This window comes from Aedes albopictus, chromosome 1 (assembly GCF_035046485.1).
Source record: "Aedes albopictus strain Foshan chromosome 1, AalbF5, whole genome shotgun sequence".
Lineage (NCBI taxonomy): Eukaryota > Metazoa > Arthropoda > Insecta > Diptera > Culicidae > Aedes > Aedes albopictus.
In genome coordinates this window covers 118,739,364-118,762,190 of record NC_085136.1, presented here as the reverse complement: position 1 = coordinate 118,762,190, position 22,827 = coordinate 118,739,364, and the positions used below count along the sequence as shown (strand labels likewise).

At 42.1% G+C, this 22,827-nt stretch overlaps 1 protein-coding gene across 1 annotated transcript in view; it reads right to left on the bottom strand.

The window, feature by feature from the left end:
- Nucleotides 1-2,529: 2,529 nt before the first annotated feature.
- LOC109402236 (proteoglycan 4) overlaps nt 2,530-22,827 on the bottom strand; it is a 43,647-nt gene continuing 23,349 nt past the window's right edge. Inside the window, exons 2-3 of the mRNA XM_019674876.3 lie at nt 20,420-21,882; nt 2,530-4,300 (exon numbers count right to left, since the gene is read on the bottom strand). Coding sequence (XP_019530421.2) covers nt 2,806-4,300; nt 20,420-21,882 — 2,958 coding nt within the window. The 3' untranslated portion in view covers nt 2,530-2,805. The remainder of the gene's footprint in view (nt 4,301-20,419; nt 21,883-22,827) is intronic.

Here is a 22,827-nt window from a genome sequence, read left to right as displayed (position 1 = left end):
TCGCTGGTTTGCAGTTCCCCATGTTGAACTTTGTCAGCATCGCATCGTCTCCACATATGCCTTCTGATGCAGCGCTATGGTTTCATCCGACCATGTAATTCCTATCCTGAGACAATTCTTCGCTGCACCAAGTTTCTTCATGCGGAAATGAACACTCAAGAACGCTTTGGTTTGTGCTGTCCATCCATTGTCGATTGAGAAAATCATGACGACATCCACATAGATTACCACTGATGTATGATGTAGATTTCCTCCGCCGGATCTCCTTGGACGAAAGCGGATACGGCATCCAGTTTCTGGATGGAGGAGTACGTTTCCTCATAATCTGCCCCTTTCCATTGCAACAATCCCTTGATGGCCTGCCGCGCCTTATGTCGCCAGCTTCGTACGATATACCCACTTGGAACGGATCGCCTTCCTACACTGTGAAAGTTTTGTCAAGGCCGACGTTCCGTTAGCTGGGCGTCGTACTGCTTGTGCATGGCCACGTTCCACTTGTCCGTGTCGTCGCACCATATCGCGATTGCATCTGCTGCTGAGAAGCCAACTGGCCTAAGCTCTCAAATTCCAAGGATGGGTCGCTTACTTCCTCAGTCATCACATCGGATAGTAATGGTCGCCGAGCGCTTCTTCGGTGTCCGGAGATGGAGATACCACTTATTCAACGTCTAGCTGAAAAATTTTGGCCCAGCGAAGCCAGCGAACTTGTTGTTCTTAGTTGACGCCGCCGTGTTACTGACGTTGCACTAGTTCAAAACGTGGTATCTCGGCTTTTTGGAACCATCTTCGTCACTGGGTCATATACACGATAACCTTTCGAGTCTTCGTCAAATCCGACCAATCGGCATTCGTGTGCCTTTGCATCCCACGTATGCCGCTTCTGGTTTCCGCTCCAGCACTCTTCAGGTGTCATACCATGACCGCTTGGGTGGGAGCTTAGAATTATTTCCGCACACCAGTGTCGACTTTCCACCTTTGGCACCGGCGAGGTGACCGAGCTCCTGATACACGGGTATCTCAAGCGGAGTAAGCCTATAGGCGTGGCGTGGGCTCAGCAGTGGGCCATATTGGGTCTCTTCAAAAATTCCACACATCCGGAAGCAACTCTGTACCGCTTCCAAAGTGCCACAGCCCAGCTAGGAGTGCCTCGGGCACATCAGGGGTGACGCCAGTAAGTTCGATTACGGTATACTGGTCTTGCTTTGAAATTGGATACTTGGATACTGAGATGATACATTGGTACACGCTTAGATAACTACGCATAAGTAAGCTAGTAACGACGGCATTCTATCATCGATTATGACCGGCTACTCGAGCGGGCGGAATAATATCAGTAAGGACTTGAAACAGGGCCTGCTGAAGCTCCGCAAATCGCTGCCTCTAGCCAAGAAGGAGTATGATCTCTTGGTCGAAGAGCGGTGTGCGGCAGACGCGAGTAGGGAGGAGCGGTCAACACAAACGGACAGCCTCCTCTTTGCTATAGCAACTCGACGATGCAACGCGAAACCATGCAGCTTGACGGAGCCGCAGTGGTGAGGTCAAAGCGCTCTACGGCTCGAACTACATGGTCGAAACCTGCAGAGACGCGGCCCAAGAAGCGTCCGGCAGAGACGGACAAAAAGCCAAAGAGGAAGAAGGGGACGGCCAGCACCAGTAGCCAGGCTGCCAAGCCGTTTACGACACGCGTATGGAACAGGGATACCAAGCCCCATACTATGAGGCAACCCTAAGAGGAATAGTGGCCAACCGGACCAAGGGAAAGGGAACCCTTGAATTACGGTCGAAAAGAAGAAGGTAGTGCGAAAAGTGGAGTCAGTCCGCAAATGCGAACGGAGCGACGCGCTGATTTTCGAAACCTAAGCAGACACGTACGCCGAGATGCTGAGGGCCATGCGGGCGAAAATCGTCTCTCACCTCTGGGCGCGGATATAAAAAGCATCCGTGCCGGACTAGAACCAGAGAGATGATGCTAGTGCTGAAGGAGGAGGTGGCCAAGAAGGACAGTCTGTCTCGGAGTCAAGTTCATACATCGCTCGATTACGGGAACTGGCTAGCGGATAAAGCCAAGCTAGCGGCAATCTGTACAGCCGGTCTTGTCTATGCTGGATTCGCTATCAAGCGCACTAGTGGGATTGAGTCCCGTGGTAATTGTTGGAGACATCAACGCCTGGGCGATTGAGTGGGGTAACCGCTTGACTAACGTGAGAGGCTGAGCACTACTCGAAGCTATGGCTAGACTAAACGTGGCTGTCGCGAACGTACGCGACAAAAAAATATCTACAGTAGGAATGGTGCAAAGTGCATCATTGATGTGACCTTTTGGAGCCCGGGTCTAAGCTTTGCTATTATGTACTATGTACTACCTATCACTACAGAAATTTAAACTTTAAAATAGTCAGCATCTTTGAATTCTTTTGTAATTCTAGTAATCTTACTTCCATCTAAGTATTGCTCGACACACTCAGATATCTTAAGATAAAATTAATTCGTATGACCAATTAGGCATATAAAAAAGAAAACACTCACCTCTACTAATTTCCAATAAGTTTATTATCCTTCTTTGTATGCTTGATTAGACTCAATGTAAAACCAATTTGTTTCGTATTAACTGTTTCTTCTCCTGTTCTCGTTCGCTTGCATTTCAAAAAACTTTATACACAATTTCTTAGTTACGTACCATTCTACTGCTATAGAACTCAATCGTTTGTAATAATTTTACTTTTTGTTTGAAGGTAGTAACTGGGTATACTCTATATACTTGTTTATTTGTTTTAGTGTTTTTTTTTAGTTTTTAAGGTAATTTGTCTAGTACAGGTTCAGTGCCATATTGACCATTCCGGAGGTGGAATGCTGCACTGGGGATTTGCACAAACCGGACAGGCTGTTCATGGCATCATCGTGACAGCTGGACCCGATCAACGGCAGATGATGGTGATGATTGCTGCTGCTGTAGTGATGATGGTTATTGTTGTTGTTGTTGTTGTTGCTGTGGTGGAGGTGATGATGATGGTGGTGGTGATGATGGTGATTACTGGGATGTTGATGGTTGCTGTTGATTTGCTGCTGCGGTTGATGATTATTGTTCTGCTGGTGGAAGGAATTGTTGTTGTTGTTGTAGATGGCACCCACGTTGCCGTTCTGCTGCAGGAGAAGGTTGTGTTCGTGCATCAACGTCGTTAGACTAGGGAATGAACTGGACTGGTTGAGTAGGTCGTCGGCATTGAACGAGAGCGAATGCCTTTCGATGGTTCCGTTGGGAGTGCTGGTCGAGAGTGGAGCTGGTGGCCGGCTGGGTGTGCAGGGGTTGTTGTTCAACAGATTCACTGTGAGATTTAGTTTGTCGCATTCTTCCGCCAGAGAAGATATTTTCAGGCGATACTTCCCATGGTTCAACCTCAGAACGTCCGCCACGTTGTGATCAATGTATTCCACCGTGCTGTGTTGCTCGTCGTTCGTGATCAGTTTCGGAATCAGTGCCCGTACGTAATCGACAAAATGGCTTATCTCCTTGAGCATGATGCGACCTTTATCTTTTTCGGTGAACTTTTGCAGCAAGTCAAACAGATGTTTGTACAAATAAGTGGACTTTTCTTCCTCTTTTTCTTCAACCTTCTCCTTACTTGGCTCCATGCAATCTCGCTGCGAGTTGTGACTGGGATACTTCTCCAGGTGCCTCTGCATGCGTTTTCCCAGGTAGATTTTGTTGCAGGTGGCGCACCGATACTGGAGGGGGATCTTCATTTTCCGTTTCGGTTCCTGTTGTTCGGGTTGCACCGCGGCCGGTGCCACGGCAGACGAAGTGAGTGCCGCCGAGAAATTGGGCAGTTTTTCGATAGTTTCCGGATCGGTGGAGGGAAGATCTAGCCGAGGAATCACAGGTGCCGGCGGAGGTGGAGGCGGTGGCAGGACAGGCGTCGGTTCCGGTTTCTGTTTCATGTTTTGGAAAAAGTTGTTTGCATAGCGAGGCGGTTTAGAGAGCCTTCCGGATCGGGTGATCATGACTGGAGTATTGGGATCTAGGGCGCTCAAGTCGGGAGGGGTGGGTGCGAGCGAACCTAAGCCATTGGTAAGACCGTTCTTTGCGCTGACGTTGGCGTCGCCGGGGACCTTCTTTTTGCGGCCACGTTTCTTCGGCTTTCGACCTGGAACATGAGGTTGTAGCGTTAGGGTAGCTGTTGTACCCCGTCCAGTTCCTCCCAAACTAAGGTTCAACGATTTGGGATTCAGGATGCTGTAGATGACGTTCTTAGTGGTCACTGGGTTTTGATAGATCACCGCTTTGTTGCGATCTTTGTCATTGCTGGAAGAGAGAACAAGAAGAAATGAATTGTTAAATATATGTCAATATTTCATAGCTCTCGGTTCAGAGGCAAGCTTTAAAAAAAACGGTTTCAGGGAAGAGCTTGGGAGAAATTCTAGGAGAAATCTCTGAAGGTATTCCGAAAGAATCCAGACGACATCCCCAACGCATCTTAAAATTATAATTATTATTATTATTACTTTATTATAGAGATTTTCAGCCCTAGGCTGGTTCATCTCTTCTTAAATGAATCTCAGGAGGGATACCTGAAAGAATTGCGAAATAAATCCCGACTTGAAATCAATAAAGGAATCCAGGAAGAAATCCATAAACGAATCCTGGGGGAATTCTTGAAAGAATCTCGGGAAGAATCCCCAAAAGAAACCCAGAAAAATCAATGAGGGAATCCTGGGATTAACTCCTAAAGCAACCCCTAAAAGAATCCCGGGAGAAAGTACAGGAAGAATTCTGATTCCCTGACAGAACCTTGGAGTAATCATTGAAAGTATCTCAAAAGGATCCTTTTGAATATCATGGGAGAACCCCTGAAGGAAGCCCAAGAAAAATCTCTGAAGAAATTTTTGAAGGAATCCCAGAAGATGTTTCTGTATAAATGCCATGAGGAATCCTTGAAGAAATCGCTGAAAGGATTCGTGAATGAATCATTAAAAACTGTCGGGAGGAATCCCGAAGGAGTATCAAGACAAAACACGGGAAGAATCAATGAGTATTATTTTAAAGGAATTCCTGAAAGGATTCAGGAGGAATCCTCAAAGAAAAACCCTAAACGAATATTGAGTGAGATGTCTGAAAGAGTTTCGAAAGGTACATGTCTCGGGAGAAATCGAAAGGTATCCCGAGAAAAATCCTTGAAAGAATCCATCCTAAAAAAAACTGAGAAAATTGGAGAAGGAATCCAGAAAGAATTCCTTGAAGGTATCCTGGGAAGAATCAAAGAAGGGATACCAGAAGGAATTTCTAACGGAATTTCATTGTGGGGTGTCTACTCATAAGACAAAATAAAATTTCCTGAGTTTTCCAGGTTTTTCCAGGGAGAATTTTGAAAATTTATAATTGAAAAATAATAACCCCAAATTCTAATTAAATTTGTATACAGCTTCCGCTTGATAAGTGGACTTTGTCGACAGTCCAGTAAGCGAGCGTCGCTCGATAACTGGACTGAGTTTCCGGAGCCGGAGGCTATTGTTATATTTTGTTTTGTTTATCGATTTGTACATTGTGAGGTTTGATATGTATGTACTACTTGCGCACCCCTAGCGCGTTCGATATGTCATTTGATGTTCGTCTTTCCGAAGAGAGGTCGTAACGAAGGTGAAAACGATGAAAGGAATATATGTCAACGTTAGTTTACTCTGAACTACCATCGTGACTAGATCTCCTATTTCCTCAGTTCCATATCACGTTTAGATCCTACTATAAGTCTCCACCACGACCTGGCTGGTTCGGTCCCGCTAAACAGCGTTCTTTTTCGGTATAGAAAAGTGGCGGCGAGAAAAGTAGTGTTTCTAAAAGTAACGCGTGCAAAGCTAACAGAAAAAATTTTAGCTCGTGTGGTAGACGGCTCAATCCGAAAGTATGCTCCACTCTTGATATGTGCCGCATGTGTATTGGTGATACATCGATGCTGCCGACGGTACGACTAACCGCATGCGAACATATGCATTCAGTTTGTTACTTAGACGCGTGAGCTACAGATCTCGGTACCACAAGTGGCGACGAGGGTGAAAAAAAAAGGAAATATTTGGGAGTGAAAAATATGTTTGGAGTGGAAATTAAATTAAAAGCAAATACGAGAAAAAAAATTGTGTGCGTCCGGGAATGCTTACAATGCTTATTTTGCGCGGGGTGTGAGAATAAGCCTGAATAAATGAAAGTGAATATGAAGAAAAAAGCCGAAGAGAAAAAAGTGATGCTGGGCGGCCACACTCGCGACCGATCATATTTCGGAAAGCGTGAAGTGATAAAAGAAAAGAAAATCTATGTGAATGGCAAAAATAAAGGTTATAGAAAATAAAAGAAAATGCTCGCTTGTTTGCACTGTGAGGTGAATGGAAATAATAATAAATGAAGCATATTATGTGAAGTGAATAATGGAGTTTGATGCACAAAGGCATATGCGGCTGATCGGGAGCAGCACACTTTTTGGTTGTTTCTAATCATGGATGTTCTGGTAAGCCAAATCAAGCTTGTGGGTATATTAAGCGATGTTTGCGGTTTTTAAGGTATGTACCCATTTATATTTTGGTTTTGAAGGCGACACATAACGAAAGTTTTCTTTCGTGGCGTCATTCCTGATGAATGAAAAAAAGGCATATTCTTTAGCTGTCGGTCGAGACGCTAGACAATGTGTGCATAAGAGTAAAAAGGAGTATTAGTGACCATCAACCTCTCCATCGGACTTCAAACGCACCTATTCAAGTGTAGGCGTCTACACCACCACGTGACTATGAAAATGTGCGCGCGCCCAGTTCGCGCCGCGTGCCAAGTGCACACAGTTAAGCGTGTTGGTATGCGGTGCTGCCAAACACGCCTCGGTAGCTGCTTACTTGTATACATCTCGGTGGGCCAGAGGCCGACAGAGAAAGCAGAGACAGAATGAGAGATTTTTTTGTGAGAGTTGCAGGGGCTCGACGCTGCGAATGCAAATCCAATTGGAACGTAAGATGCGTTTTTAGGAACATCGTGTCGTGATTGAATTCACTGGTGGAGAAGGGAGAAGATAGTGTTGCGTCGATGGCGTGATGCGTGTCAGCCTTGAATGTACACTGTACAGTGTTCGCTAGTATGTAAATCTTAAGTATGGATGGGAAGACGAATCTCTGCTTTGCTTTTACCATTCTGTGCATTCATATTTTTCTTTGCTGTCACCAGGTCAGTCGAAGCGCTAAGGAGATTTTTCTGCTTCGATTTATATGGAGTGATACGTGATACTGAAGTTGGCGTTTTCCATAAAAAAAAATAAATAGGGTTGACGTTCCTTAAGTACAACATGCTTACGTTGCACTTATCGAAAAAAAAATAAACCCCGAAGGGTTAACCGGTCATTAAGGTATAGTCGTTTTCACTTTGGTTAGATATCAGTAGGTGAAAAATAAGCGTTGTAGTTAAATGTCTTGAGGCTGTTGAACTGTAGTGATTCAATTCACTGGCGTATGTGAGGTGACGTGATTTAATTCACTGATGTGTATAAGAAAGATAATGTGATATAATTTACTTAAGTATGTGGTAAAGTGATTTAATTCACTAAGCGTGCATTACAGGCTGAGATACTTGAGCAAGAAAGCGCAAACGTGATTGAATTCACTGGATCTAAAAAGGACGGAATCTATGACGGTGCCTTGAGTTGAGGTATGAGGTTGAATTGGAGTTTGCTCTTCTTTCGCTTTCTAAGATATGAAATGCTTGAGTAATTTGGATGCAATGGTTTTAAAGTGTGATAAACGCAAGGAATATCAGCAATCGAAAAACTCCAATGCTGGCTACGGGAAAAATGGAGTAAAGAAAAAAAAAAGGTTTTATTACGGAACTCGTGGAGCTTACATATGGAGTATAGCAATCACAGCTATAATCCATGCGGGCAGGCAAACAGAGTCTTTCTGAACATTTTTGATTTCTCCAAACAACAGGGTTTTTGAGCGATTTGAAACTGATTTGGGCGGTGTCTGCAGCAAATGGTAAACCCATCGAAAGCTTTCTGTTGAGAGGGCAGCAGATGGTTGATACATTTTTTGGTCGATAGTGCTGTATAGTAGCAGTCATGGACGAGGTTATTCAGGGTTCTCGTGATAATCTGAAACGAGCGCGTCACAACCTTGATGATGCCATGAAGATCATCTACGCATGAATTGAGAATTTCCATAATGCAGAGATAGCAGAGTTGCTGAAAAGGAGGGAAGTTCTCTATGTGCTTGATTCTATCAGACGGTAATAGGTGTCCCGCTTTGGATAAAGCTTGCCGTCGTTGTCACATATTGTGTTGCTCTGAAGCAGAGAGCGTAGCGGGAGTCTTGCATCAAGAGATCGGGAACATTGGAGATGTGTTAAAGCTTATGAGGATGCCGAGGCTAAAACGGAAGAGGTGCTGATTCACAACATTGCTGGTGATAGGGACGTTTTTAATTAATGGAAGAGAAACCGAGATGCTTATCAGTTCTAGTTATAGCTACAACTTGATCGACGATGCAATCTTGGAACCACAGACAAACTTCTACTTTTGCTTCTCTACTAACTTCCTATCGTTAATTTTTTTTGACAGTTGGATCAAGTACTCCGAGGTTTTCAGATCGCTCGCTCATAGCTCTCTCATCGCTTCTGCTCCTGTATTACGTTTGCTCACTAGTGTCAGTACTTTGGTAGGTACTTTGTAAACTAATGATTGACATTGGACGATTGTGTTCTCGTGACGATGATTTTGTCTCAATTTGTTCTGAGTAATACTCCTGTGTATCTGTGTAGGAACTGTTAAAGATGTCTGATTGAAACAGTGAGAAGAGGCCGTAGCGCAGTGTCTCCATCCTGTGGTTTCCATGGATGAGATTTGTAAGAGACGTGTAAGAATGGTGAAACATACATGACTGGACGTTGTAGACATGTGCGGGTTGTCTTTCTACGTCAGCAGATGCAAATATGGCCGGCAGGAAGTACAGTACCATGAACATTGATTGTCTAGGAAAAAAGGGATGCTTCATTCAATCAGAGTATCGATCACCGAGGAAAGTCTATTTTACGAGCCGATTTTATGAATGAAATTTTGACAGGAGCATGCGCCCGAACCCGTGAAATCCAATATCATCATCAACATTGTTGTCACTTCGTAAAATGGCTCATTAGGGAAGAACTACACAGTGTTCAATCGTTCATCGCGTACACTGAGGCAAATAAACCTAAGATTATCATAAGGTCTAACTTATGAAATGGCCTTTAAACAATTCATAACGGCTAGAACGATTTTCGTAAGGTCGGTCTATGACGCAGAATCGACTCACAGTTTGGCTTTTATACACATTTAGCAACACGATATTCTCAAGCGTCGATAGCCGCGTGGGTTGGGAACGAGCTCAGTGATGTTGACGTTCATGGATCGATTCCAGTCTGCATCATTTTGTGATTTTTCTGCTCTTTTCATAAGTTTATCTTATGTAATTAGGTCATAATAAATATGTTCATTTTTCATAAGGTATTCTTATGGCATCAATACTTTACAGTTATGGCTAAATTTCATAAGGTATTTTGATGAATTTTGGTAGTTTACTTCGCTGAGTGTATGATTCTTGCGTCGTTACAAGCTTTGCAACCGGAGGCTGTAAGAGGAGGTTTCGATCAATTTGCAATGGCTACTACAACATGACAGCTGTTTCAGGAAGCTAAATTCGCGGAACACAGACTTGGAACGTCTATTGCATCTAGGATATTGTGATCCACAGGATCAAACAGCAACGTTTGAAGCTGCTGGTGCTTCTGCTGCAGTTTAAGGACAGTCTGCCTTGTGTCATCCATGGTTGTAGGTTGGTTGATTGCGCTGCAGGAGTTCGGATTCAGGGTTGTTTGTATAAAAGCTTCATCGAAAAATGTTCATGCAATGTCTTGTATTGCCTCTTCGGTCGGATTTCGGAAATAGATACTGAGGCTGATGATGACCAAGATATCGAATACCCTGTTTGCTCTTGTCTAGAAGCTGCTGCACATTGATATTGATGAGGTGTCTGCATGTGTCCCATGGGAACACTTGGAGTGAGCTCACCAAGGAGTTCACTGTATATTGCGTAAGAGATGCTTTTATGCCTGGTTGCTAGACGTCACTTCAGGTGGAGTCGTGTTCTGCGTGTTCTCCGAGGTTAAATATTTTTGTTCTGTTGACTTTTTAATGCACATGACAGTGGTAGTACAATATAAAGAGATCTTTGCTAGACAGATGTAGGTGGCCAATCACAAACCAGAAGACGACGTGACTACTGACTGTATGAGGGATGTAAAGGATTCGCAAAGGAAGACTGGCAGCTGTTTTATTCTGGAGTGCAGGTAAACGTATTAAACTGATAAACACGATAAACGTGGCAACTGAATGAGGCCTTATGGAAGGTTGAGCTGCAGAACTCATAGACATCGTTCGTAATTCACGTGTTTTTCACATAAGCAGCGGTGACACCTGAGTATCCACTTGAATCTAAAACGTGTAGTACGAGTGAAAGGTGCCAGTCAGCAAAGGGGGAAAAGAATTGAACAGCTCGAGATTTGTACGGTGGCACGACGGATTCTCCGTTGCAATGAATCCAGAAGAGGAGCATGTGTATTATGATTTGATTTGTAGTTTGAAGCTTTTGGATTCAGAGTAAGTGAGGCTGCGATGCAAAGTGGGCACAGGTCAGCAAGTTGTCCATGCAGATAGAGTTATTTTGCCTAAAACGTGATGGTGCCAAGTCTCGGATGAACATGCTTTGGAATTCTTGTTATTCTCACTCGATCACCGTTAAAGCGACGAATATACGGCTTGAAACCTCGTATGAAGTTTCTATAGTTAGACGACTTTATACAGCAGTCGCTCCTACGCGTTTCGTTTACTGAGGGAAGGGTCGAGAGAAGAGCGCGGAAGTGGTAGCAATGAAGTGGAACTGAGAGATTTTCCGGATCGTGAAATTATGCTTGTACTTCAATGGGAGGTTCCTTACGGACGTCCGTGATGGCTCTTACATTAGAATTAAGTCATTGGATACGGGAGGATTGAACAAAATAAATGAACATTTCCTGAAGACTATCAACATAAAAGAAACTGAGTTTTTCTCGTGAACCTTAGATTATGGGGCTCCTACACGTTTGAAGAGATTGCGAAAGTTGATGAGTAAGTACTAAATTGATAAATAGGAAGGTGACAGGTTTCATTGAATTTCGGTGAGTTGTAGGAGTTGAGTTTACAATTGGTTTCATTTATTTCGGGTTCATATAAGTGTTGGATGCTTCATTTGCAATAGTAGTCTTTTGTTTATAAAAGGGGGGATGTGGTAGACGGCTCAATCCGAAAGTATGCTCCACTCTTGATATGTGCCGCATGTGTATTGGTGATACATCGATGCTGCCGACGGTACGACTAACCGCATGCGAACATATGCATTCAGTTTGTTACTTAGACGCGTGAGCTACAGATCTCGGTACCACAGCTCGTACATCTTCCTGGCTACTGCATTGGTTTGGAGGCCAAATTTGTCATCCCGTTTTTGTGCCTGCTCCCAGGGTAGACTCGGACGACCGGCTGTTTGCAGCAGGTTTGCTTCTATTGCGGACAATTCGCATTATCATACGAAACGGCAAAGGTCGAAATATTAAGCGAAAGTGCAACGGAATTATTTGGTGGGCGCTTTTTCCAAGGCAGGAGGAGAAAAACCAGTAATTGATCAACGAACAAGCCCGGTACGAAAGGTCGGTGAAAAACGGTTGAATACTATATTGTTCCTTTACTTTTGAGTGATTGTTCGATTGACAATGAGTACCAGTGTGGCTGTTTCTATTGAACCCTACCGAAGGGGAACATCGTTCAATGACTGGTACACCCGGATGAAATACTTTTTTGGGGTGAACAAAATAAGAGATGACGAGAAAAAGGCATACTTTATCACGATAAGTGGTCCGGTAATTTTTGCCGAAATGAAACTGCTCTATCCGGCAGGGAATTTTGAGGAAGCCTCATTGGACGACATTGTTTCAAAACTTAAAAGTCGTTTAGACAAAACAGATACGGATTTAGTTCAAAGATATAAATTTAGTACTAGAATACAGAATCCAGACGAGAGTGTAGAGGATTTTGTTTTGAACCTCAAACTTCAGGCCGAATTTTGCGGTTTCGAAAACTTTAAGGAAGTGGCCATAATTGATCGCCTTATTGCTGGAATAAGCGACAAGAAGCTTAGACAACGACTCTTAAGGGAGGATAAGCTTACTTTAGCAAGCGCTGAAAAGTTAATTGCTACATGGGAGGTAGCCCTGGCTAATGCCGGAGCTGCTGAACAACCAAATTCAGGAAATTCAAATATGGTAGCAGCAGTAAATAATAGGTCGAGTGGGACACATGGAATTGTAGCAAATAGATTGTCTCGGATCTATGATTTAGCTAGGAACCAATCGGGTTTTGGACACAATGCAGGTGGAACTAGTAGCAGAGGCCCAGTGAAATCCCGACTAGGATTTAAATCGCCAGGGAAAATGCAGCCATCTTATAGAGACCGGCGTGGTGCTGAAGCGGACAACTACCGGCAAGATGGTCGAGTCGGAGGGCAGCGACAATGGCAGCGTCCGGACTATTCCCAAATGATATGCAATTTTTGTGGTATCAAGGGACATATCCGGAAGAAGTGCTTCAAACTAAAGAACCTGAACCGCGACGCCGTCAATCTGGTGGAATCATATAGGCCTGGACCATCATCTGACCGACACATAAACGAGTTGCTAAGCCGGATGCAAACCAGAGACGAAGAGGATACCGAGGACAGTGACTCAGATATGCATTTGAAACGCGGAAGTAATGGCACACAGGACGCAGATCAGAGTCTGTAAGGGGTCTACGCAATGGCAAAGCCCCAATGATTGGATTACGAGCCAGGAACCACGCAACGAACCCCTGATGTCCCCTGGGCGCAAAACACCAACAAGCGACAATCTGTCCGCTGTCGACGACCCGCCCAATGGTGAGGATAATCGAGACCGAACTCCGAAGGGAGGCGCTAAGAGGAAACACCAGGACTCAGGAAGCTGCCTAACGGAACTCCGTCGATCCAAACGTACGAAGAATGTGTTTCGTAGTGATGATTTCTATTACAGTTGAACTCATGAGTTTATCGAATCATTTTTACAAAATTTCTGAAATTGAAACAATGTTTTTTTGTTGATAGCAAATATGGATTAAGTTAAGATTAAGTTTATGATCAGATAAGTTTGATCTACGTAAAGGGGGAAGAATTGATATGTATGTACTACTTGCGCACCCATAGCGCGTTCGATATGTCATTTGATGTTCGTCTTTCCGAAGAGAGGTCGTAACGAAGGTGAAAACGATGAAAGAAATATATGTGAACGTTAGTTTACTCTGAACTACCATCGTGACTAGATCTCCTATTTCCTCAGTTCCATATCACGTTTAGATCCTACTATAAGTCTCCACCACGACCTGGCTGGTTCGGTCCCGCTAAACAGCGTTCTTTTTCGGTATAGAAAAAGGTTATATTTCGCTTATTTTTGACAGATAACTGCTTTTTATCTGGATTTTGCCCCAGTTATCGAACGCCCAGTTAAAAAGCAGTCCAGTTAAACAGCAGTCAGTTATCGAGCGGATGCTGTACTTTTTAAAAACTACACAGATACTAACACGGGGTCCTTACTGGGATTTTTTCAGAGGTTTTCGAAAGTTTTTCGCTGGATTGCTCCCGAAGAACGCTCAGAAACATATGCAAAGTTACTTTAGGAATTACTCTTAATGGTTTTCTGGGTAGCTTTCCAACAGTTTCTCTGGAAATTATTGTGAGGTTTTTGTAGTAGTTCTTCCAGGAATTTCTTCTAGAGAGGTTTTCGATGTTAAGATTTCTTTTAGATGTTTTTAGGGTTCCTGCTTAAATTTCCTCAATATTCTCAAGAATTTAGGAAACATTCCGAGGAAAAAATCCCGGAAAAATCCCTGCAAGAACTCCTGGAGTAACTATGAAAGAAATCTCAAAATTGAGCATCCACATTTTGGAACGTTTTCCGGTTGAAGAAATTTCGAGAATTGGAGATTTCTAGAAAATCTCTGGGGATAATTCCTATAAAACCTAAAAAAAATAATCTCATTTGTATCACTGCTATAAATGCGGTAAATAAATACGAGGAAAAGCTTGGAAAAGCTCCTACAGAAATCTCAAACGGCACTAAAAGAACTAAAAAAAAGTCCAGGATAAATTCTGAAAAAAAAACTCTGTAATATATCCCAGGGCCAAGGCTGGAAGAAATCTCCTGAGAGGAGTACCGGAAGAATCTCCGAGTGACATCTCAGATGAAACTTTATAAAAATCCTGCGAGCACATTTAGAAAATATTCCAGCTAAAACTCCTGCAGAAATTCTGGACCACAAAGCTCAAAAAGGCGCAGAAGAAACTTCGAAAGATATCTCTGGAGAAACTCCTACAGAAAATTTGTAGAAATCCCAGCAATAACTCCTGCAGCAACTCTAGCACAAATCTCGGGTAGATGTTCTGGAGAATTGTCATGACAAACACTGCAAGAAACCTCAGAAAAACTCCAAGAAGAATCCCGAGAGAAACTTTAGGAGAAATTCTGTGAAAACACCTGCGGCATATCTTGTGGAGATCTCGAAATCGGAATTAATCAAGGAAGAAATCTCGCAAAAAAATCCCTGGGAAGACAATCTAGGGGACGACACTAGTTTTGCAAGCTAAAATAACCCGAAAAAAAACCTAAAATCGTCAATTTACCAGGTTTTTTTTGTCTTTTTCCGCTTTTTTTGATATTTCGGCTTGGCTAAACTAGCGTATCACCCCAGGAAAATTCCTACGAGGGACTCTGGGAGCGGCAGCAATTTAGGAATCTTGGAAGATTCTAAGGAATGATCCAGGATAAAACTGTTCGAATCTTGGAAAAAGGCCAATAGCAATCCGGAAGTCTCCGGAAGGACTTAAAAAATGGAAAAATAAGGAAAACCGGAAAGGTTAAAATGAAGCAGTTCCGGAAAGAATACTATTGATATTAATCCAGGGATAATCGCTGAAGGAATCCTGGAGAAAACGGAAACAAGCCATGAGAGAATTCCGGAAAAATGAAACAAGAAATCCCGAGATAAATCAACGAAGCAATCCCGGAAGAAATCTGCTAAGGGATTCCTAAATGGATATTGGTAAAAACACCTGAAAGAATGCCGGAAGGAGTACCGTAAACCGGGGTCAAATTGATCAGCGGGGTGAAATTGATCATTCGGGTACTACATTGTAATTCTATACTAGGAACTCTTAAGCGTCGTAATGATCTTAAACTTTTTACGTTATCTGGTTCGTAGATGTCTAGAGATGAGTGTAGAAATTTATTTTTTTAGAAAAATGTTGGTTTTGCCTTATTTTTTTTAGAAATTTGCAATGTATTACTCATTTAGCTGAAATCATGGCTACTAAACAATCGATGGCTAATAGGACTTCCCGTAAATTCTCTGTTTTAACATTTTTGTGGAGCCTTGGTTGCAAAGTTGTGTAGCTAATAAGAACATGAAATAGTTAAAAAAAAAGTTCATTTTATGTTGAAATAGCCATTTATTGTGACAGAAATAACTTATTTCAAATGAAATTGTCTACCTTTAGGCGTTTAAAGGGAAATTTCAAAATTTAATGTTGCATTTAAAGTATTAAATTCACTAGTTGTAAGATTTTAAAAGCGTTATTCGGTTTTAGAAGAGCAAAATTACGCGGAGAAGGAAATTTTCCTTTCCAACCGATGCTTAATTGTATACTGATCAATTTCGCCCCAAAGTGGCATTTGCAATTGTTTGATATTTGGAGTTATTTAACTTAAGTTTAAATTTGTAGAACAAAATTTTGTCACGTAGTTCCATGGAGATCCACTAGGTACTGATTTTACAGAAATTATTTTGGTAATATTTGTAATTCCACTAATATTATCCGCAAAAGTTGTTTTCAAGTGATCAATTTGACCCCGGATTACGGTACCTGGTGAAATCCTTAAAAGAATCCCGGGAGAAATCAGCTCCAGAAGGAATTCCTAAAAAAAAATCGAAAGATAGAATGCTGGAGGAACCCCTGGAGGAATTCCGGAAGAAAACCATAAAAGAATCCTGATAGAATCCCTGATAGAATCTCGGTTATGCACATGAAATAATCCGCGAGAAATCCTGGTACAAGTTTTCAAAGGAATCAATGATGGAATTCCGGGAAGAAATCAATTAAAGAATTGCGGAAGATACTGGAGGAATTCTTGACCCATTTCTGGAGGTACCGCTGAAGTAATTTCAGGAGAAAACCCTAAAATAAACCCGAGAAGGATGAATGGATGAACCCCGGAAAGAATCGCGGGAGAAAACGCTGAAGGAATCCCGGCAAAAAATGCCGAAAAAAATCCTTTTTCATCCCAGTAGAAATCAATGAAGACATCACGTGAGGAATCTCTGAAGGAATCCACCGAGAAATCATTGTTGGAATCCTTGACGAAAACTCAGGAGACAGTGTGAAAGAAATCCCGAGAGACATTCCTAAAGGAGGAGAAAGAGACCCCTGAATCTTGGGAGAATCCTGGAAAGAATCCAGGAAGGAACCTCTGAATAAACTCTTAAGGAATCCTTGAACGAATCTCGGGAGGATTCACTTAGGGAATACCGGGGGAAACCTGCTCAAAGAATCCCTAGAGGAAATCCTGAAGAAATCCTTGGAAAAATACTTGAACGGCTTTCTTGGAAAAATCTCGAGTGGAATACCGGGAACAATTCAAGTAGAAATCCTGGGACGAAACCCTATAGGAATCTCACGAGCAATTACCAGATGAAACCTGGTTGGAACCCTAGTATAATTCCATAAAGAATTATCGGGAGAAATTGTTTTCATTTTCATTTTGCAGCATTTGGTGGGGCAATGAGAGCGCAAGTCAGTCCAAAGCCGATGATAAGGAGGGGTAATGGCTGAATAGTCTTTGCTGACCACATAAACGCCATGGGATAGAAAAAGGGTATTTTGGTGTGGGATTAGGGTGTTGGTGCAGACTTGACGATATCAATGCTATTCAGATGCAAATTAATTTTAAGGCTCAATAGTGAATCGCATACCTTCCAAAACCAAAAACAATAATCCACAAAATACCAAGCAAGTCATAGAAAGAAAAAGCGCCCGATTGTTTATTTTGTCAATTATAACAAACGGAAACTTCTACCCTCTCCGACTCGCTAGTCACCCCGGAAAAAATGTCCCTTCAGTTCTGGAAAATATATTATCCCCAATTAAGCCTTTAATCGAATTGTCCGCGTGATCTTGTAGTACCTCTGCTAGGTAAGAATCAGTCATTGCCATACATATTAAATGCTAGACATGACCCCATGGGTATCATTTGCATATGTAAAAGCTTTGCTGATGTGACTTTCCTATTAGGCAATTCTCTCATCTCATGTTTGTCTTCAAAACCTTATCAAGCTTAGAAAATTGAAGTTGATAAACAATACATTACAAGGTTCGAATTCCCATAGAATGAGATCATTTATTCGCACTACAACACCATAGGAGATAATACCACATTGGCTGATTACAGTACAAATGTGAAAAATCTCCCTTTTCCCCCTATCCGCAACCCGGGGACGCGCCCTGTTGGATTTCGAAAGCCTCGGAGAATATTACAAACCTTCAATGGCATTCCCATAACCCACATTGCCCATTCAGGGGTCTGACTGGGCCTATTACCCTCCCTCAGTTTGTAATATTCTCTCCAACTTGGAATTATATTTTCCCGGCACATAAATGACTTCGACAAATGTTCGATATACTATGCAGCGTCATGATCAGTATAACTATATCAGATGACTTGGAGATCTGATTCTTACAGAATTGTTTGCCATTGATTATACATTCAGCTATTCTAATCATTACTGCAAAGGCCATCGACCACATGCCTGAAATCAAAGCTTCCTGGAAGATATAATCCAAGCCCAGGGAATTATCGGGAGAAATTGTTGTATAGATAAATCCCTGTGGCAGGCGTTAAACAAGGTTTAACAATATGGATGAACCTGGCTTACCGGTTAAGCCGAGGTGAAGAAATCAACCCTAAGAAACAAGTTTAGCCGAAATGAAAAACGTAGGGGCATTCAGCCATCACCAAGACCATGCTGAGGGGACGGAGTCCATGAAAATGCTTTCAGTTAATAACTGTAGAAATGTTTCTAAAAGCTCAGATGCAAGCTCTGTCCTAGTTGCGACTAGCGCCAGAAAGAAGACGTATTGTTTGTAAGTACCGTCAAACGTGGTGACTTGCAACACTTGATGTCTTTTGTCTTTGTTTATCAATAAAACATAAAAATCGGAAGTTTACATACCAAAACTCAGTTGAACTATAAAGTTCACATACTATTTGAGTAGAAGCCACGGTTTTTACTTTTATTAAAATAGTTCCAAGAAAATATTCATAAATTTAACATTAGTCTGCAAAAGTAACAAAAAATGTGAGCCCTGAATTGTTGCGTGCAAAAGAATAAAAACAAATTTCTCAAAAATAATATTCTATATGCGGATTCTCAACATAATGAGCTATATAAATTTCCATTTTACTTTATAAAAATATTACAATATCCTTGTTCTAATTATATGTTTTGAAATATTGTACCTAGACGGGGTGACTTGCAACACTCATTTTCTTAATAATTTTAAGTCCAGAAAAACGAAATATTGTTGTTTAACTAATAATTCGCCAGCAATAGTCTAGAGGATCATCATATGAACTGATAAACACATTAAAACAAAAGATATTATAGTACAAGATAGAGATTGTCGCTAGTGGTCCCATTGTTCTGGCGTCGGAGCATCTCAGGTACATATCTGTCAAAACAGAATGTCTTGAAATCACTTCACCGATTATGCTGATCATCGATGATAATCAGCACGATTTGCATTGGGATCCCTAGTTCCTCTCATTTGCCTTTCAATGTTTCTATCTCAACATTTGATTATACCCTGAATCACTTTTTCTCACATTCGGAGTACTCGTTTCCTAAAACAAAATTAGATTTTTTTTGTTAGACGGCGTTGAAGAACCTGACTAAATTTCTATTGTTAATGTGCGGCTCAGATTACTTAAATCATTGATTCCAGTAACAAAAATTTTCAAGATTTCGTCACTCAGTATGGAGGCTGACATATTCTATTTCAGACACATTCACATGTTAGCCTTTCATCGCCACCAGCTGATGCTGTAAACAAACCGTTTGACAGACATGGCCCGGAGATGTTGCGGACAGCGACGAGAGCGACAATCTTCATCTTGTACTATAATATCTTTTATTAAAACTTATGTTTAATTAACCCTCTAATACCCAATCCCGCCTTTAGACGGGGTATAGTTTGAGCAATTTTGTAATTTTTGTTTCGTGGAAAATCAAATTCTTTATATTTTTGGCTGATATTCAGGACTGTTCTGTAAATCTCAAAATGATTTTTGTTGTATTTTAAAGCGTATTTACAGTTTTTAAAAATCATTGAAAAATTGAAGTTTTAGTCACCTTTTAGAAGTCATTGTTTATTTTGTATTGAATCGCTACAATTAACATATTTTAATTTTTTCCCAAATCATTCTATCCTTGTTTAATAGTTTAAGGGAATCGAATACACTCTAAAATTATTTTCCTCAAAATTACACGGAAAATAAAATTTTCTGTGAAAAAAAATTATAATAATAATATTTCAACAATAATCATAAAATCTCAAAATATTTTCATCTAAAAAAATCCGTTCCCCAAATTGGCTTCCAGGATAAATATTAAAGTGTGGGGATGTTCAAAAATAAAAATTAGAAAAATCAAAGCTGAAATTCACGAAATCGAGAATTAAAAAGAATCATATTCTAAAACATGTTTAAACCGATTTAAGATGACGAAAAATGATATTTAGATCAAAATAAAAAAAATTGGGTATTAGAGGGTTAATAATTAGTAAATTGGTGTTTTTGAGCCCAATATTTTCATATGAAAATTCACAATTCTGTTTCCTATGTAAAAACAAATGCAAAAATATGAATTATAACCCAAACGATATCACAATATTAGCAAGAATACTTATGAAATATGCTTGAAGCTAAAAATTAATATCTGCGTGTTTGAAAATGGATTTACATTGGGTGTTGCAAGTCACCCCGCACGACGTCTTGTATCAAAAACGACCTTATTTGGCTTTTTCAACATGAAAAATAAATCAATCTATAACTTGTTCAACCTATTTTATAGAGCGGCTATTAAAACTATTACAAAGAGTTTGAATTTTAAAATTGAATATAATCAACATTTTTTGTTAGTTGAAGCTGAAAAGTGTTGCAAGTCACCCCGTTTGACGGTACTCAAAGATATATAAACTGCTATCATATGAAAAAACTCACCTCAACAGCGAAATATGCCCGAAAACGTCCTTGTCCATCACCAGATCGGCCACGACCTTCAGCTCCACCGGTGCCGGACTGGAGTGCGCTTCGTCCGGTATGGCAGCACCATCCGGTGCCAGTTTCGTATCCGGCTCGACAATAACAGGTACTTTATGCTTCGGTTGCGCTGGCGTCTGAACTGGCTGCGCTGTAACAGTCACCACGTGATTCTGATGTTGCACCGGATGTGGCACCTGCTTCGGAACCGGCTGTGGCTGCTGTTGGGGCTGTGGCTTACGGAAACCGGTAGGCTTCTCAACTCGTTCGGTGAAAATCGCTTCCTGCGCGGCCTTTTCCTTGATGCCGGAAAAGTTCAAGGTGCTTTCCGGCGGGGTGGCAGCTGCCGCCGTCGAAGGACTTGGCGCCGGAGTAGGCTTTATCGGAACCTTCCGGAGATTGTCCGGCACGGGTCCGGATCGCTTGCCAGCGCTTTGCTGGGGCACTTTACGGCTCGTTACGGTTATGGTTGGTGCCGGAGCAATCCGCGCCATTATCCTTCCGTTCACTGGTTCGATCTTCGCCTCCAGGGTCACTTTGGGGGCTGGTTTCTTCTTCTTCTTTTTCGGACGCATGATCCGTCGTTCTGGGGTAGAGGAAGCCGGAGCATTCGGTTGCTCGTCGCTGTTCGAGAGGTGCTTCTTGTTGACGATTAACCCGTTGTTGATTACGTTGGACACCACTAGCTTGGCGGCGGATTCCGGCTCCGGTCCGTTGGGCAAGAGTCCGTTGCTTTTCGTGGAGGTAGTTTTCTTCTTAGGAGGTGTCCTGTGTGGCTCCAAGGACCTAAAAATCCCAGAGTTGCAGTACCGATGATCGGAGGGGGACAGTGGCCGTTTGATGCCCCGCTCGATACAGTAGAGTGTTTTCGGCGGATCCAGGTCTTCCGGTTCCGGTTCGATGAGTTCCGGAGATGCGGGTGGCATTATGGTTTCAACGATCGGGACTGCACAGCTGCCCCGTTCCGCCGTTGATGGGACGAAACTTCCGGCCAGCTCGCAGAACGTTCCCGATTCGTTGGAAATGTAAATCTCATTGTTGGGAGTTACTTTTAGCTGAAACTTGGAAACTATTGGAATGGGCGATACTTGTGGATTGCTGGTGGGGGTTGGTGGAAGTGGGACCGGCGAAGGTGGCACCAGTGTCTGTGGCGCGTGCTGAATCTGTTGAATGATTTGGCATTGCTTAGGAGTTTCCAGCAGGGGTGTAGGTTCCGGAACAGGCGAGGGAGTTTTGAGTAACCGGCGACAGTTTGTCGTCACGGGTGCTGGCGTCGTTGTAGGGTGGTGGTGCTGGTCCACAGGCAGGGTAGGCGTCGGAGGTGGCGGTGGCAAGTTTTCCAAGCCAGGAATCGAGTTCGAATCGAACCCGAAGAGGCTGTTCGAGAAGTGGAATCCATTCAGGTTGGTGGATTGGTCGAAGTCCTAAAAGAAGAAAAAAGCATATTGATTAACATGTCTGAAGTTTAGACTCTGAAGTTTATACACGAAAAATCATATAAGGGTATTACAAGATTGCATGAATATAGGCGGCGTTAAAAATAGGATTGAAAATACAGAACTTCAAAATCATCTTTTTCTCGACATCCTGGTTATCTGAGCGACTACCAGAAAAAAGAATTTCACACTTGGCGAAGTTTTCAACCAAATCGACCACGTGCTGATAGATGACCAACACTTCTCGGACATCTTTGACGTTAGAACATTTCCTTTTGGAATTCCTCTAGGTTTGTCTTCAGAAATTTCTGCAGGTGTTTCTCCAAAACTTACTCCAGTGACTCCCACAGGGTCCCCCAACAGCAATTTCTCCAAGAATTTCTTTAGGAAATCCTCAAGAAATACTCCATGATTTCCTTCAGAAAATTCTCCCAGAAATTTCACAAGGAATTCTTCCAGGAATACCTCTAGGGATTCCTTCAAGATCTCCTCAAGAGATTCCTCCAGGAATTTTTTTAGAAATTCCTCCTGGAATACCTTTAGAATTCCTCCAAATATTCCTCCAGGCATTCCTACAGGAGTTCCTGTAGGGATTCCTGAAGAAATTCCTCTTTGGATTTCTCTAGAGTTTCCATTCGTGATTCCTGCAGGAATTCCTCTAGGCATTCCTGCAGCATTTCATCCTCTAATTTTTCCAGGAACTCTTGCAGGAATTATTAAAGGGATTTCTCCAAGAATTCGCTTAGAAATTCGTACAACAATTCTCTCAGCAATTCCTCCAGGAGTTTATCCAGGAAATCGTCCCAGTATTCCTTCAGAAATTCTTCTAAGAATTTCTTCAAGAAATCTTCCAGGAATTCTTCCAGGTATTTGTCCAGAAATATCTCTAGGGATCTCGCTTGGAATTCCTCCAGGAATTCCTCTAGGGATTCC